Here is an 18,942-nt window from a genome sequence, read left to right as displayed (position 1 = left end):
AACTTGTTCAACTGACAGGAAGTGATAACTGTTTAATATTTCAAAACCTAAATTCTCTAACATTATTAAACTGCAGACATACTTGTTTGTTTTGCTTTTTTGTCTCCAAGCCAAGAAATTGTTGATTTGTTGACTTGATAAGCTAACAAAATCTAGCACAGATGCTAACAAAACAGACAACAAAACATAACAAAAGTGACAAAATCATGACAAAAGGTGAATTGTGGTCGTGTCGAACACTGACCTGATGGTCACGGAGGAGCACTGTGCCAGGCGTCTTCCAGCGCTCTTCAGGCCGGTGTAGATCTGACCCATTTCCATGGCTCCTTCCAGCCCCACCACCTCCAGCAGCTGGTCAGACAGGTCTAAAACACAAAAAACATATCTTTAAACATACTTAAAGTCCAATTAACCAGAGCTGCTGCTGCTGTCATGGAGGCCAACTAGAGAATTATTTGTGTTTATGTAATGGCTGCTGATGAATATTTAAAAACTAGAAAATGAGAAGTTTTGCAAAGTGCGTAACTCTGTGAAGACACAAGTACATAAGCACATATACGTTTGTTACTGTATGCATGCTAGAAGCACGAATAATGTCTTAAAAGTAGATTTCAGTAGCTATGAATTAATGTTTTATACTGCTAAATTTGATAAAATGGTTAAAGAAATGAGTCAACATCAAATAAACACAACATTTATGTTCATTGTTGCCCCTAAATGTTTCTGATGTTAAAACCAAGACACCTCCACAAAGAGTGAGAAGAGGAATGTGGGATAAAGGAAATTTACTAAGAAAGTGAGGAAGGAAAGAAGAAAATGAAAAGGAAAGTGAGGACGAATATAAGAACATGACGTGATGTTCCTCACTTCAGACTTTGGCTTCTGCTTCTAAAACATTCAGTTAAAAAAAGAAAAAAAAGGCAACAAGCTATAGTTATTAATTAGGTTGCACCGGCAATGCAATGCAATCTTGTGATAATATAATTATTAATTTCTCTTCTGTTTTGCAGTTATGAGCATTGATTTTGCCCCTGCTGGAAGCCCAGTGTCACGCAGGGCCCATCTGTTTCAGCGGCCCGTTCTGCCTCCGACTTTCCATCGACTCGTCCCTCCACAGATTAAGAAGCTGCTGCCTCGCTGCTGGGAGCATGCAGACACTAATTGAAACTAAGACCCACTTTTAGGCACTCGGTGCGTGCGAGCGAGTTAGCTCGCTGTCACCGCTGCTGCTCCATCGCTGTCATGTTTATCTGAGCCGTGTTGGTTTCCTGAAGGAGTGTCGTAGGTAATGTTGCTGTTGTAGTGAGGTGTTGTTGTCGCTGCCGAGCTGTGGTGTCCAGCTGTCACCATGGTGATAGACATGCGTCTGCCCCTATCTCAGTGCTGGGCTGTGAGTGCAGTGCTTTCCAGGGTCGGAGTGGAAGAGTGTGTGTACATACCCAGCAGGTTGACCTCCTGACACCGGGCTTTAAAGCTGCTCCCCCCATTGTGACTTCTCACGTTAATGCAAACGGCTCACACAGGCCGAGGCTGACACTTATGATGGACAGCATCACCACGGCGGTAGGGATTCCTTGTTGCCCGGGGCTACAAAGATCCTGTATACCCAAGAGTGCTTAGTGTCGGAAAGACCATAGAGCCTCTCTGCCAAATATAACAAGGTCAGAGAGACTCTGTACAACCAGTGGATGTTTAATAAAAACACAACAAAAATAGTTGGCCTGCATGTTTTGGGTATAACCACCTGGAGAATTTTTAACCCAATCCTAACTGAGAATACAACTACATTTGGGTCTTTGTGAAGACATTACTGATGTAAACACACTGTTTAGAGAGGCAGACGACATGTAAAGCTAATTTAATGGAATAGTTTGACATTTTGGGAACGACGCGTTTTTTGTTTTCTTTGTCTTTTCTTGCTGAGACTTAGATGAGAAGATTGATGCCACTCTCATATCTGTCTTTGTAGCATGTAGGTAAAAAAATATGCCTACCAACACCTCTAAAGCTGACTAATTAACATGTTATATCTCGTTTGTTTAAAAGTACCCCACATAACCACAAATTGTCGTTTTTACACTTTTTTACCACCTATTTCCTAAAAGTATGTCACATGCTGTCTTGTTTTAACCAAAACCTGAGACAATAGATCTAAGGGTGAAAATGTCTAATTTCAACTCCAAACATTACAGACACATGATTTCAATAAAGGTCTTAGTGGCTGAAAGTCAGATTTAATCTAGTATGATTTATTGGTGAATTTCCATTTTATTTTGAATCACCAACCATTATTTCTTACATTAAAGGTCCAAATGAATTACCTGGAACAATAATCAAAAGTGGACTCCAAATATAGAAAAATCCATCATGTTTACCTCCCAGAGATAAACTGGGAGAAAAATGGAGTCACCCAACTGTTTACGCAGGAGGTTGAATTATTAACACACAAGATAAGCAGCTTGTGGCTAAATATAAACCGAAACTCCCCTTACCCAACCTACAATCATTATGTGCCTCAAGTGATGAAGGCAATATTTGACTGCGATAAACACAACACACACAGGCAGTGAAGGTGACAACGCAGAGTAACCGAGACAGTCATATGAATGAATGTCCATATGGGAGATTCACAAAAGCAGCGCTGTGGCTTTAATCTCAGCAATGTCTTCCCGTCAGAGTGTGGGATAAGAAACGGCATCCTTGTCACTGTCAACCAACTACCTGTCGAGGCCTCCGGCTGCACAATGACACATGTGGAGCAACAGGGGGAGAGCGGAGAAATAAAAAAAAGAGACAGTGAGGGAGCAGAGCAGGACCAGCAGCCGATCAGCTGAAAGTAAAACTAAAGAGGAATGGCGGGAGGAGGAGGGTGGTGTGTGGAGGCTGATCCTCCAATGAAAGCTTCATGGGGCTTGTCACGGGGCATCAGTCCCAAGCATCAACCCCTCCACCCACGCATGGACCCCCCCTCCCCTGCAAAAACCTCAGTCCCATTCTAAATAATTCACTCTGCAGCCATTCCCTTCCACCTGAGGGGCTTGTCTCCTGGCGTCACCAGCGGGACGATTTAACAGCTCCCGAAAGGTCAGGGTTTTTTTATCCCCCAGCCACACACACACACACACACACACACACACACACACACACACACACACACACACACACAATAATCCCTGCCAACAGTTTGATCCATGCGTCGTGCTCGGCGGTGCCCCCTCTGGGCTAATGCACTCCTGTGTTTACCTCTAAATACGCAGTTCTCTTGATCTGACAAGTTAGGCTGCTCACCTTGAGGGCACCTTCCACAAGGGCATACACACACACACACACACACACACACACACACACACACACACACACACACACACACACACACAAAACAGTCAATAAACAGGCACAAATGTGCACCAACACAGAGACGCAGTGGCACACAAATACACACTCCCCACTCAAACTAAGTGCCTTCCCAGGTTCAGACAGTGGGCTTTTTTTTTAAACCACAAACACCAAACTGATTGATTTTTATTCAGGAATTAATGGAGTATTCATTGTAGCAAGGTTGGGCTTTGAATTGATCAACTATCTGCCTCACAGTCTGCCCTCCTCTGTGCCACACTGTACCTTCATCTGACATCATCACATTAGGGAAGTTATAAGAATCCCAACATGCAACAGCAATTCTCACAAGAATGTGTGTTTTGTTTGGGTTGATTATTTTAGGACTGAGCTGCTTTTCCTCTTTCTACAACTCCCTCACCGCCCCTGCTGGGATTTACCGTACTACTTTTCTAATCACAATTACAGTAAATGCTGCAACTATAAATTAGGGACTGATTTGCCATGTATTGACAGATTCTCACAAGCTTTACTATCAACATTCTTTGAAGGCACAAACTGAATTTAAATAACAGCCATATTGTACATATTCTTTTTTTCTTATACTATTTTATAGTCAATTTTATATTTATGATTGTTGATCTGCAGTACTTGCTTTATCTTTCTTTATATATTTTTACTATATTTATTGTTTTGCACCAAAATACTAAAGCAAATTCCTTGTATGTGTAAACCTACTTGGCAATAAAGCTAATTCTGATTATTCTTCTGATTCAGGTGCAACAGCTACTGAAATCCAAGGGAAACAAAAAATGGAATCACATCAGGAAAAAAATGAATAAAGCTTCATAAACAGCTTCACAAAGATCTGTTTTTCCTACCAGTCGTGTTCTGACCAGTGAAGTCCCATAAGGGATCACTGGCAGCCATGTCTGGAGATCCTCACTGACTCACCATGTTTCAAGCCTGACACTGATTGTAACATCCACTTCATCCCCTAGTACAAACATAGCATCTCACCATGAAACCTAAAAACATACTGTGCATAATCTGAATGGGCAGGAGTTAGGCATGACAGAAAACAAAACACAAAAACCAAACAAATCTAGAATTCAAGGCAATAGCTTTCTGAGGAGAAAAATACATACTTTTCATACTTGTTTCTCGTGATTTACAAAGAGTCCAGTTCTTACGATGACGATTAGGAACTCATAAAAACAGCCTTGTTTCAGCTCAATAACAATTTATCCTAGAAAGTATTTAAAACCTTGTAGACAATTTAGTCAACCAGTAGCGAAATATGTTGAACCCTTCAACTGATCTTTGAGTGTGGAAATCAACAAAATTGAAAATACAGGTTTTTAGCAACAAAACATTGTGGGTGTACACAAGATTTTTTTTTTGCCTAAACCTAAAATGTTCACAAGAAATGTTCACAACTTGACCTGTCACGACACTGTCCACATACTGTATAACAAGAGTCTACAGCCACACTAGCATCTCTGTGAGGCTGAACTTAGTGGTGCTTCGAGCTACATGCTAACATACTGACTTGAAGTAGATATACGGTTTACCATGTTCATCATCTTAGTTTAACATGTTAGCATGCTAACATTTACTAGTTAACTAAACACAAAGTAAACCTGAGGCTGATGGGAATGCCATAGTTATGCAGGTATTTGGGCATAAACCAAAGTATTGGACAAATCAAAATTTTGACCTGCTGGTAGTTAGCATTCTTCCTGAAGGAGGACATGAATGTGTGTACCAAATAGCATTTTAATCTATCCAATCCAATAATTGTTGCGATATTTCAGTGTGGTCTTGGTTGGACTGACCAACTGACATTATCCTGATCAAAACTAAACTTTATTCCTTTTGACTATGATTATGATACTTTTAATACCTGTAATACTAACTAATACTTGTTTTCTTTTTCAAATTCCGAATGCAGGACCTTTGCCAGCAATTAAGTATTTTTCCATGGTAGTATTAATACCTTTCAACTTTGGATTGGAAAACATACCTACTTACTCAATACAACCACAGCTATCTCGATACATTTTCCTTTTCTTAATAAGTCCTTTAAGTGGCTCACACCAGCTACCACAGAGCAGCTGACTCATTCTGCTTCGTTCATTCATATATTCCCATTGACGGGCTTCCTTTTGACGTAAATGGATTCAGGGGTATGCCCAACACCCCCCTCAGTCCGCTCCTATTAACTGAGCCTGTCCACTGGAGCCTACACAGACCATTAATACACAAGTGACAGTTCCAAACAGTGACATGATTGTACCTCTTCTTTGCAAACAAAACCCAGTAGCTATGATTCACCTTGTCATCGGTGAAATATTCATGCACTCAAGAAAAGTTTGGTCCAAAGTTTAGTCTTTGATCTATCTGATAGGAGCAAGGACACAGACTGTCTGTGTCTGATGTGGGCTTTTGGGGAAAGAGGCTCCCACACTGTCAAACCTTTTTAACGTACATTATTATTGTCCAATAGCGCAAACCAACAATTTTAAAGTGCTGTTGATTAAAAGGTTTTGTGTTTAAAACAAGTCTACAGCTGTGCTAGCAGCTCTGTGAGGCTGTACTTGCGGTACAGTGGAGCTTTGAGCTAAATGCTAATGTCATCATGGCAACATCACAATGACAATGTTAACATGGTGATGTTTAGCAGGTAATGTTTACCATATTCACCATCTGAGTTTAGCTTGTTAGCATGCTAACATTTGCTAATTAGCAGTAAACAAAAAGTATGGCCGAGGGGATCACCAAAGTCATTAGGATTCATCCTCTGGGGACCATGAATGTCTGTACAAAATTTCAGGTCAATCCATCCAATAGTGAGACATTTCAGTCTGGACCAAAGTGGTGGACTGACCAACATTGCCATCTCTCGACCCATGCTGCTAGCGTGGCTAAAAACAAACACATCTCGTAATGGTATATATCATGATGATATATCTCTTTTCGGGTTTTCTGGGTTTTCGGGTTGGATATGTGCTCTAATGGGCTAGTTTACTGCAGGATTTATGCCATCAGACAACCGTAAAACAGTTATAAATGTATTAATTCTCATGCCATGTCAAAGCTACCTTGAACTGCAAACATGAGCTCCTTGGGGTCAAGCACTGGTGTCCTCTTTTCTTGGCTCTTTTTCCCCCCCTTGCGGTTACCCCTCCTCTTCTTGCTCTCGCCCCAAAGGTTGGAGCCGCCGTGCATGCTGGGAATGTTGAGAATGGCAATGCCTTCCAAGGATATGCTGCTGAGGTCCAGCGTAACACCATCACACTTTTAGAAAGGAGAAAGAAACAGAGGGAAAAGTCTAAATTTGTCAAAACATGTCTCTCTGACTGTGCCTGAACCTAAATCTGTCTCTCTGTTTAGGCCTGAACCTGTCTCTTTATCTGAGCTTATATCTGCCTTTCTGTTTGAACATAGACTTGTTTCCCTGTTTGAGTCTGACCCTGAACCTGTTTCTCTTTCTGAAACTGAGCCAGAACCTTGTCTAAACCTGATCCTTGTTTTATGTCTTTCTGTAAGAATGTGAACCTGTCTTTACGTCTGAACATGGCCCTGAACCTGAATCTCTCTCTGTCTCAGCCTAAACATTTCTCTCCCAGCAACCTATCTCTTTGTCTGAGCATGGGTGTGAACCTTCTCGCTACCTTAGTCTAAACCTGTCTCTCCATCTAAGCCTGAGCCTGTCTCTCTGTCAGAGACTAAGCCTTGACTTGTTTCTCTGTCTAAGCCTGAATCTGTGAGTCTGTCTGAGCCAGAACCCATATCAGAACCCGTATCAGTCTTTCTGTCTGAACATCTGTCTCCCCCCATATGAGCCGTCTCTTTGTCTGAGCCTGAGCGTGTTGTGTTGTATTAGTCTAAACCTCGCTCTTCATCTGAGCCTAAAGCTGTCTTTCTGTCTGCACTTTAATATCTATCTATCTATCTATCTATCTATCTATCTATCTATCTATCTATCTATCTATCTATCTATCTATCTATCTATCTATCTATCTATCTATCTATCTATCTATCTATCTATCTATCTATCTATCTATCTATCTATCTATCTATCTCAGCCTTTCGTTTTGGGCTGAGCCTGAGTTTGTCTCTCTGTCTGAGCCTGAACCTGTTTTTAGAACCACAATTCCTGTCAATTTGATCCGATTAAGCTGAAAAGAGTCCACCATAATCATCTTCTGTCAGGTCAGTAATGCTGTAAAGCATAATACTCTAAATAATGGATTTTATACCAGTAGGGATCTTCATAGCTGCTCTCCTCCACTACTGTAGGTACTTCACCAGTACTAATTAATAAAGACCTCTGCACTGTGTGGATAACTCTGAGAAGGGAGAAGATGAAGTGTATAGACGGCATCTTCATTAACACTCAATATCACACACAGCAGGGTCGTGTAGGGCTAATTACCTGTGTGTTGAACTGAGGTTCAGTGAGAAGCGGGTGGGAAGGTGCACAGATAGCCTTCACACATCAACACTTTGTCTGGGTGAATTTGAAACTAGTACAAATTTGTGCTATTTATGGAACAAGGGTTGACCAGAATATTTTTAAGATGCACCATTATTCTTGCCTATCTGCATTTATGTGCATATGGTTTAATCACATTTTCTAATAATACAGACAATGTATGACTGCTACTGCTTGGTATTCACATCATTATCAAAGAGTTGAAAAAAGAATTATTCACAAAAGCAATGACTTTCAGAAATATTTCCTTTGCTTTTGTTTCTTTTCTGTTTTCTTTTTCTATAGGGCTCAAAAAAACAGAAAATATGTGGTTTGATTTACCTCAACCTCCAGAAAATCGTGGAGCTTCTTACATGTGGCCGAAAAGGTCTCCGAAGTGCCGAACTCAAAGTACCACAGCTTATTCTTTGTTCTGAAAGAAACAAGACAACAGTAACTGCAAAGGGACCAAGAAAAGAGGAAACACAGGAGTGTTTTCCCCACATCAAAATCCGAAGCTTGTACGTCATAGCATCTCTTCTTCTCTTCTCTGTCTCTAGTCCCGTATATGCTGAGCTTATGAAAAAGAAAGACCACTCTGTAAAGGTGTACTTGTGTTTGATTCATGCTTGAAAAAGGATCTTCTACACTCCACAGGAAATATACCTCTAATGTTTACCGCTGACCAAAATCACACAGTCATTAATCTCCAAAGAATGCATAATGTGGCTCATTAATCACATATTGAAGCATAATGATGAATCTAAAGCCAGTTAAGGAGGCATCTGAGGGAGCACTTGGGGTGGCCAGTGGGTACCCATGCCCAACATTAAGGCCCAGTGAGGGGTGTAAGAGGGTAATCTACCTGGCCCTGCAATTAACAGAGGACTGGGGTGCTGCTCCCCGGGCTTCCTACAGCACACCCTCCCATTGTTAAGGCTGATGATCACTGACCTCACAGGGGTGAGTTACCATCTGTCTGCATACTGCTATGGTACATTATAATCTCTCATGACTACACGAAAACAATGTCATTTTTTTGTATTGATTATTTGTTGTACCCATCTTTTATTTTTATTAGTGAAGTGCCACATAACATAACAGTTTGTTTAGTCTTTGAATTGTCAATCATGAAAACAGATCCACAGTGCAATCCAGACCTTAAAAATAGAAAACAAGTCCATGTGGAATTGAAGGGAAAATAACATTTAACAAATATTTGAGGGCAGTTGATTGAGCATTTCTTCTAGCATGAGGTTATTGTTTTGTGAACAATTATAAATGAGCACAATGCATCAATTTAGCTTCAAACATGAAAGGGATACATGTAAAACTGGTCCTGAAGGTGGTGCTAGATGTAAGGGGTCATCAAAATAATAATAATAAAAAACAAACAAACAAAAAAGATTTGGGAGCCTCCTGTGTGTGCTAAGCAAATGTTAAGGCAGTCGAATATTATGACAAATTTCCGAATCTTTTTCCTTGCCTCTGTCGCCAAGTGCTTGCTCGTGGTGGGATTTGTTGGGTCTCTGTAAATATTATAAAGAGTATGGTCTAGACCTGCTCTATAGGTAAAGTGCAATGAGATAACTTCTGTTATGAATTGGCGCTATATAAATAAAATTGAACTGAACAAACCAAACCTTCAGGTGATGTTGTGACCCCAATGCACAACATTTAAAACATATGATAGGAAATATGATAAGCCCAGTCTCTCAGCATAGTGGATTAGATCCTGTGTATTGTCATTATTTATTTCTAAAAGACTGTTTACTGCACATACAGTAACACTGCGGATACTGAGCTTTGCAAGAAGTCAAAACTAACTTTTTCCACTCACCCCTGGTCTGAGGTGAATTACTCAATGGAACATGTTTCCTTTCAACTATTTGTGGTTGGCATCCAAACCTCTTCTTAGTGCCTTCACTGAAAACAGACTTCAAGTGAGTCTCACTGAGGGTGGGAAATAAGCGATATTCATAAAGTTATCAACTAACTGGAATCAATTCTAAAATCACAGAACTTCAACATTTAGTTTTTCTTGGAAATGATCAATTATGTTAATGCTGATTGTGTTCCAGTCTCCTGCAGGCCGGCTTAAGAGTACACGTTTCTTCGGTAAACCATTGACCATCTTGTTTTGGTAGAAAGAGGTTCAACTGAATCCAGAAGACTAGAAAGGGCTGTGTTTAAGTCACTGGTACAATTTTCAACAGGGCCTGTTGCTGCAGTGAAAGGAGCCAGGACCACAGGCAATCGCTCACCAAGTGCAGTGGTAAATACATCAGTACCAGCATTACGAGGACAGGCTAGTGTCGCTTTAAATTTGATAAGAAGCAATCTGACATCACGGATGTGACAGGAGAGACGGTCAGGGCAGAAACCTCTATCCCTCATGATAGAATAAAGTCAAGAGTGTTACTACTGCAGTGAGTAGGTCCATGTACAAACTAAGTGAAACCAAAAGTATCAAGAAGTGCCAGAAAGACTTTACTTTAGAGGATCAAAGGCCTTAATCAGGTGAATATTGAAATCCAATCAGAGTGAGTAACAGGTCTGAGATTACATCTCCAAATTCTTCTAAAAATTGGGAAATTGGGAATAAGTCTGTTGACGAATTGCTTTGTCTAGGGCAATGAGTTGAATTTATTAGTGTGCGTTGTTTAACCCTGTCGGCGGAGATAGAAGAGGCACATAGGCCAACAGGACTATCAACGGGGCTGGCGAGGGTTGAAAACTGGTTTGCAGTTGGGAGAGGTGACTGCAAAGCTGGCCACACAACCGAGGCTATGATAATGCTATCCCTACCAGGCCTGCCATCAAGTCTGTGGATTAAGCTATCCGGAGTGCCCATGACATGTATGGTAACATTAGCAGAGATGAGCTGTTCTAATTGACAGACACGTCTCTCTAGAAGAGACACCATATCTGCAAAGGCGGTACAGTTAACACAAACCATCTTAACACAGTTAGCGAGGTTGCATTAGCTGTGGGTGACTAAGCTAGCAGGCTAGGCTTGGAGCTAAGCTAACAGGCCAGCAGCAGAGGCTGCCACCTAACGCTAGATCGTTTTGAAAATAAAAAGTAGCCATTAAGTCTAATATGATATGGACTTAGCACAGAGAGACTAACAGAGTATATAAGTAGAAGAGCAAAGATTAAGGAGAGCAAAGAGATTGAAAACAGAAAATTGAGGAGAGAGAAAGAGCAGATAGCGGTTGGAAATCATGACGTGCGTCAGGGTAAGCAGCGTCCCGGCACTGAAGCGGTGTCACTGCGTCCCACAGATCACAAAAGGCTTTTAATCTTTCCAAGAAACAACCGACAACAGCACACAATTTATCTCAAAGCTTCAAGGACAGAAAAAAACCTACAACAGTGCTGACACGCAGAACTGAATACAGTAAAAAATGGCCTTCTCTTAGCTGGAATCAAAGCGCTACAAGAGGAACGTATTAGTATAAGAAGAGTAACAATCACTGAATTATTGATTTCCTCATTAGGACTTTTGTCAGGACCATTTAGCCACTTTATAAATGAGCTTTCATTAGGGTACTTGCAAGGTAGCCCAACTCACAGTTGATTTATAATGTGCAACATGGTCAATAGAAGAGGGATGGGAGCAGAGGGAGGTGGAAAGAGGCAGGAGGGTGACAGGGCCATGTTGAAAGGCTTTCCACAACAACACATCCCTACATTTCCCCCAGCATCATCATCATCAGTCTGTAAGCTCAGTAGTCAAGAGGGAAAACCCAAGAGCACACATGAACAGGCCCGGGCAATTTTGCAAACAAACAAATGAAGGCGGCTACTTTGAAAAGCATATTCAAAACTAGTGGTTGATTGATGGAGAGAAGCCAGATACAGTACAGGCAGTGATTTTGATGCCTTGACTCTTTGTTGTTGCTTTGTTGACACTGGTTTTGATATGTATTGGCATATTCAAGAGCCTTTAATATCTAAAGCCGTGTTTAGACTGAATGCAAAGCAAGTTTTAGAGATGACACGACTGCATGCAAAGTCAATGGAAAGACGAGTGGATGTGAAAAGACATGGATTCTCTCTAGGTGCCACAAACTGAGGTGAAGGCACATATGTACGAGTTGAAAATGTTTCAACTTTATTGAAAAATGTTCACGTATCCCAAGGCTACATGACTCCATGAATGTACAGAGACAAAAGGAAAGAAGAAACTAGAGATAAGTAACAGAGAACTGGAGTTTGTAGTAGATTTTGCAATCAGTCTTAGCTGTCATAAACACAGACACACTCCTCATGCACACGAACATTCGGCAAATAGGTTGGTACATGCTGTTGCTACAACTAACTTCTGTGGCAAAATTGGATGATTGTGAAAAAAAACTGCATAGTCCAACTGTGCAAATATATCAAGGCAAAAAGTCACTTTGCATTCAATCTGAAAGCATCTTAAAGGGGAAGTGAACCAATTTTACACATCAAAGCCTGATTACAGGTTGTTGTATAAAGCCGTTGTGGCTCCAGAGAGAGCTGTCTGAAGACTGATAAACTGCCTCGGTGTCGGTTGGGTCTGAAGACTACAACTTTAAAAATGAAAAAAATCTGGGGGCGTGCAGTTAGAAAGAAGTGAGCTTACCAGACCTCTGAAACCCGCTTCTCATCTGTGCTTGACACTAGAGGCTCAAGGCTACATTAGCTGCAACTATTATAACATACCCGAATCTCCAACCTAACTGTAGGTGGCCAAGTTGCATTGTGGGTAATGTAGGTGTCAGGCTTTGACGAGGAAGAAGAATGTGTGGAATAAAAAAGATCTTATATCTTTGGTTCTGCTGCATCAGTTTTGATTATTTCTGTCCAATGTGAGTCCAGCAATGTTATAGGAGTGCATTGCTAAATCGGTGGAGTCACAGCAGCCACACATCAGTGGATTCAGGTGGGAAACTGTATTCTCAGAGCTGCTACTGCTACTTCACATTAAAAAAAGCTGTAGTAACCCACTGATTCTCATCAAATTTTACAGTATGGCTACATCTTCTATAGAGTAACATCCTGAACAGAGACCTCTGGGTTTTTTTTTTTTTTTTTTTACAGTACAGCAGAGCCAAGCTGAAAACTGGAGCCAAATGCAGGAAACTAAAGCACACTCTAAGAACAGATACAGTAAGAGACAATCTGACCATCCTGTCGATTCCCACCACTTAACCTAACAAGCGCACCATGGCAACAAATCACCTCCCGTCCATGTTCATTAGGTAATTAGGAGCATCCTATTGGCTGGATCGGATTGTCGTTTGTTATCTGCCGACTGATGCTAAACACCGGACTGCTCTGACAGACTGACTGTGAGGAGTGTCTTCAACAGTGGCCAGCTTGTCCTACGATTAATAGGCAGTCCATTTGGGTAAGATGATACTTTTAGGTAGATTAGGGGGACCTTACTTTATGGTAAGTGCAATAAAAGTGAACATAAAGTGCCCATTTCCTTAAACTGTTGGCTGACTTTAAGCTCCTGCATCCTTCCAGGACATCTTAGAAGTTCATTCATTATATTTCCTCTGGGAGCGATTTGTGTTTTTAGGAAATAAACCCCAGCAGTGAACTGTTTTCAGCAAGTTTTCAATTCTCTGAGTAGCCACAAGGCCTCTGTTGTGATTTAACCTGCAGTGTATCAATGCAAAGTGTACTGCAATAATAACTTTAGCGGTGTGCATGTGAGATCAGCTGTAGTAGTCACAGCTGGCATACCAAAAGAAAACAGTGGCTCAGGTTTCCAGAGTCACTGAGGTGTTGTTAATTTGCACAAACAAATCATAAAACAAAACTGAAAGAAGGGGACATATACAAACTGTGCAGCCGAGAAATCGCTCCCACAAAGGGTTTTAGAAAAACATCTAATATGAAGAAAAAAAGTGTCAGGTGACAATCAGGTGAGTTGAGCAACAGAAAGACAAATGTAGCTCAAACAGCCTGAATCTGAACAATACATCCATGTTCATCAACGCTCCACTGGTTGGTCACCATATTAAAGGATGAAAGAGGCGCTAAGCTTCACTGTAGCGTCGCTGTCCTGAGGCCACAGCACCTTTTTAGATGCACTTTCTACTGGCCACACTGAACGCGAGGCACAGAGCCATTGATTTTTGTCCCCTCTGACACTTAATCTAACAAACAATGATCTATGACCTTATTTTCACACTAATTTCTTCTTGATCAGAGGTGATAAATATCGCATTGACATAACCAACTCTTTGTGCATTGCATCAATGCACTGTTTTGTTTAACATGACACCGCCTAGAGCGCTCCGACTCCGACTGGCAGTTTGAGAAATTACCTGAGTTGCGTCGTCTTGCCTTCAGAGATGCAGCAAGCAGTTTGAAAAATGTATTTCTTTCTGTTGCACTGCACTGATTCCAAGGTGTATTTTTTTTAAACTAAAACTACTGATACCAGTAATAATCTCACTGGTTGATTTAAACCTAAATCACAAACAACCACAGTTTTTTAGCAAGTAATGTTGGACAATTGACATGAATTTAATATTAAATTAAGCCTTCATTAGTTATTGACTTTATGTACATTTATCAAAACTATTTTTGTCTTTTATGTATGTGAAGCAGTAGAAGAAATGTTACAGTTCTCCTTCTGCTAATATACACTATTCAGGAAATACAGATACAAAATGAAGATAAGATGACGTGCTGCATACAGTAATTAAAAAGAGTACAGCCAAGTATCTGTTACCACATCGATCATAAATGAGCTGCAAACGTATTCCGTTATCTTATGAAACACAAAAATTGCCACCAAAACCACTCGAATATTGAAAATTAGGCTGCTGAAAAGCAGACTAGACGACTCTCCGCTTCTAAAAATATTCCAGTGGACTTTGGAACCGCTACCTGAACGCCACGCAGCTGCATTCAGTGGACATCTGGTTTAATGATTACTTTTAACCTAGTTAACAATGGTTTGGTGATTTGCAGGTTAAAAGATATCTAGACATCTAGGTTGAAATCAGGTGGAAAGTGGAAGTTCGGCCATTTAAATTACTATATTTCAATGTGAAGCAGGTCTAAAATATACTGTAGTCTTTGTAATGCTGTTAAAACAATGATTATAGGTTATAATGTAGACATCTTCAAGACTTTCACTTTTGAACCAAATCCAACCCAGTTTTAACCTAGATGTCTAGACATCCTCTGACCTGCTAACAACTAAGTCAATGCTTACAGTACTCCTCTAGAGTGGGGAACTGTGGCAAATATATTCATGAAAATCTGACATCATGTTATGTTTCAGCAGCCAGTTGTAACAGTTGACAATGAAGTCATATGAAAAAATAAAGACAATGTAAGAAAGTTTAATGCTAGTGCTCCTGTTTTTACATTTAAGCTTAAAGGTAACTTTATCATGAATAAATACTGTGATTTAACTCAACTAATGTGTTAATTGTAGGGGTACTATGTTGGACTGCTTTCCATTGTACAGATATTCCTGTTATTGAATTTAACATTTAACCATGTGTGTTGTTAAAGGGCTGTCAAACAATTAGAAACTACTATAATTTAAGTTATATGAAAAACAGAATCTTATTTGTGATACTGTTCCACCCAGAACCATTACATTTGGGAACTGTTAGACACCTGACATGAACTTAACAAAGCAATACTGTTAATTAATGATTTTTTACTAGGCTTGAGGTGTTTAAGCAATTTGTTTATGTAAGGTTTGACACCTCCAGCAACACATCAGAAGGGAGATTTTAGTCTGTTAGTTTTTACAATGAGGGGAGAAGTCACAAAAGCGGCTTTTGTGGCCGCTAAACCTCCATAAATACGACAAAAACTATGAAACTATAAAACAACTTGTGAGAAACGGAGACGGTGGTTATGCACTGTAACAGTCCAGCAGAGAGCAGAGTAGGAGAGAAAACAGCTCTCCATGTGCCCAGAGGCATGACACACAGTTAAAGCACCCCAAATAACAATCACTCCGTACAGTCATAGAAAAATAAGAGACATCCTGCAGATACAAACAAATGAAAGAGCAGGGGGAGTTATTAGATAATTAGAATAGTTATAATTATAAATAGAATAAGTTCTCTTTCAAATCAAACATCTCTTTCCACAGTGTGGAAAGTATGTGTCATGTGATATGCTACTTCAGTACACCTTAAGAACAAATATTACTAGGACCAGCACAGAAAATTGCAGATGAACATATAATAGACACAAAACAAGGACAAATTGCACTCAGCTGTAAAACTTTATGGGCGTGTTTGCGCTGTAATATCATTAGCGCAGTATCTTTTGTGAATCAGACCTTGAGACAGCGCAGATAGCGGTTGCAAATGATCATGGTGCAATTCATGGTGCTATCAGCGGCCGCAATTCATTCTTCGTGAATTCTCCCCTGAGAGTACAATTGAGGTAGTTATCATTCAACATTAGCTTTTGAGAGTTGCTCCCTAAAAGAACCCAGTAGTTGTCAATCATTGACATCAATGGCTTCTACCTTCGCTCTACAATTTCATTCAGAAGCAGCATGCAACATGATGAGAGCTAATGGAAATGCTTTAGTAGTTTAGCATATTTAAAATCCACCTGAAATTACAAATGTTAATGCTTTTTGCAGTCAAAAATCAGGTCAAACTGATTTTCAAATTTATTGTTGATATATCTTACTAAAAAAAGGAGATGTATCAGATACCCTGAAACCTCAAAGCCTCTGAATGAGTGGGCTTATGTAGGCTATGTCTTTAATTGACAGCTGAGCTTGCAGGGGCCCACAATGTAAACAAACTTGAACTAGTCCCTTTTATACAGCCTGTTCAAGGCAGGAATGTTGCGCCGCTCTGTATAAAACATATGAACACGGAATGGGGGGGCATTGTTGGCCCGCCATTAAGCCGGCAGCAGAGGTAATAACAGAGCCGAATCGACGTTGTGTTTAGCCGTTTAATGTGCTACAGCTGTCGAGCTAATTAGCTATTTTGGTTGCAAACTGATGTTAGCAGTGTATTTCTCCGATGTGGATGTTTGTTTGGTAGCTCGTTCAGCAAGCCAAGGTGCAACACAAGACAGTGTCCAGTGGCCAAAATCAAGGTAAGAGAAGCTATGAGGTGGTAAAAATGTTAACATTTGTATTTAAATCACCTTCAGTTATTACTGTCAGCTCGCTCACAGCTTTGTGAGCAGGTGCAAAATGGCAGAAACAATGGCACTCTCACTAGTATATGCACAGACATATTTATATATAAATGTCTCCCTTTGGTTACTGATTTCATCTCAAAAGACAGTATAGGCCATGTAATTTACTATGCAAATTGATTGATGCTTTTAAAATCAGGTTAACTTATAAATTGATCATGATATGTTTTTTTTTTCCATATTGCTCAGCCCTACTTCTGCATGTGCAGAGACTTGTGTGTGTAAGTTCACTTGAGCTTATATGTGTGTGTGTGTGTGTGTATATGCATGTGTGTTTGTGTGTGTTCCCACTGAGCTGGGGACAGGGCCACAGGTGAGATCCCTCTAAATTACACACAAGTGGTCATTAATTATAGATGACACTTTGGTCACATAAACGATTTTATCCTCAAATGAGGTCCGAGGGCAGCCACTACTGAGGTCCACCATGTGTGTGTGTGTGTGTGTGTATGTGTAAATGAGTGTGTGTGTGCATGTGTAATTTAGAGCGCCATCACCTGTGGCCCTGTTCCCAGCTCAGCAGGAAACACGCACACACGTACATGCATACACACACATTAGCATGGATGTGTTGATAGGTGCGTGCGTTGGTGAATCCGGCGGCCCCATCCAGCACATCGCAGGGCTTTGATGAACATACTCATTATGCTAAAGAGTGCTCCATGCCTGGGCTTCCCTGTGCCTTCAGGAAAGGTTAACTCAGGATGGTTACACAGCACAGCGAGAGCCTGTGGGCGCACGGGGGCAGAGCGGCTCTGGAGGAGCTCGCTGACGGTGTTAGATGTCTCAGGACCAAAAATAGATCTGGGTATGCAGAGCAAATATCATGGGAACATCAAGGCACCATGATTGATGCCACAGAACAAACAAACATTGCAGGTGAAGCCACAGCAGCTTTCACGCTGCAGCTGAAAGGTCCCACATCAGATGTTTTCCCTTACAGATCTGATTTTGTCTGATTAGCGTGAAGCAAAAAGCTGCATGGAGGCCGATTTTGTTTTCAAACTATGATCTGGGCAACATAGAAAAGTGGTGCAAAGTGGATCCTGGGTATTGTATGGAGTGAAAATAATGCAAATATTATTTACCACCGTTTGCTATTTAAATGAGCTTGCTAGCGTTAGGTACCGAAGCATCAGGCGAGTTAGCCTGCATTAAATAATGACTCTGGTGAGCAGCGCATTCACACACACACTCTCACACACACACACACACACACACACACACACACATCCTTGTACTTCTATCTTTGTGAGGACCGTCATTGACATACTTGCATTCCCTGGCCCCTAGATTAAACCTAACCTCAACCATGACAATTAAAAGCCTAACCCTAACCCATAAAACCAAGTCTTGAACTTCAAACAGCCAAAATGTCCTCACTTTCCAAAAATGTCCTCACAACAAAGGTTAAAAACGTGTTTCAGTCCCCACTATGTAGCAAGTATACACACACACACACACACACACACACACACACACACACACACACACACACACACACACACATCTACAGGATGAGACTGACAAGTAGACAAAGTTAGATCCACAAATGTGCAAATGAAGATTTGTTCTCACACCAGTTTTGTACTTGAGAGATCCAGCAATGTGAATTTGTGAACAGAAATGTACAAATGTGAATTTAGTTTGTGCACAACTATTCAGATACAAGTGTAAATTTCTTTCACTTCACAAAACCATGTTTACATTTGTAAATGTTATAAAAGATGGGTAAATAATATTTGCATTACTATTACAAATCTTTCCCCAACTTTAACCGTTCCATAGTTGCCATGTGCAGATATTGTAGAGAGCGAGAATTTTACTTTCGGGGGATTTTGCAGAATCGTCCAATATTGATGTTCTTGTCTGGTGATAGGGTTATTTAAATTCATCATGTTGCTGTAGTGCCACCTTGTGGCAGAATGCCATCA

General features: G+C 40.6%; 1 protein-coding gene across 2 annotated transcripts in view; it reads right to left on the bottom strand.

The window, feature by feature from the left end:
* The window catches only part of dgkb (diacylglycerol kinase, beta), a 90,236-nt gene that overhangs the window by 6,460 nt on the left and 64,834 nt on the right, over window positions 1-18,942 (bottom strand). For both annotated transcript variants that reach the window (XM_044208597.1, XM_044208596.1), the window contains 3 exons: window positions 8,159-8,249; window positions 6,441-6,636; window positions 245-365 (listed from right to left, as the gene is read on the bottom strand). In XM_044208597.1, the coding sequence (XP_044064532.1) occupies window positions 245-365; window positions 6,441-6,636; window positions 8,159-8,249 (408 nt within the window). The remainder of the gene's footprint in view (window positions 1-244; window positions 366-6,440; window positions 6,637-8,158; window positions 8,250-18,942) is intronic.

Source organism: Siniperca chuatsi, linkage group LG9 (genome assembly GCF_020085105.1).
Source record: "Siniperca chuatsi isolate FFG_IHB_CAS linkage group LG9, ASM2008510v1, whole genome shotgun sequence".
NCBI lineage: Eukaryota > Metazoa > Chordata > Actinopteri > Centrarchiformes > Sinipercidae > Siniperca > Siniperca chuatsi.
Note: the sequence above shows the minus strand (reverse complement) of the source record. Positions and strands in the feature narration are given on the sequence as shown.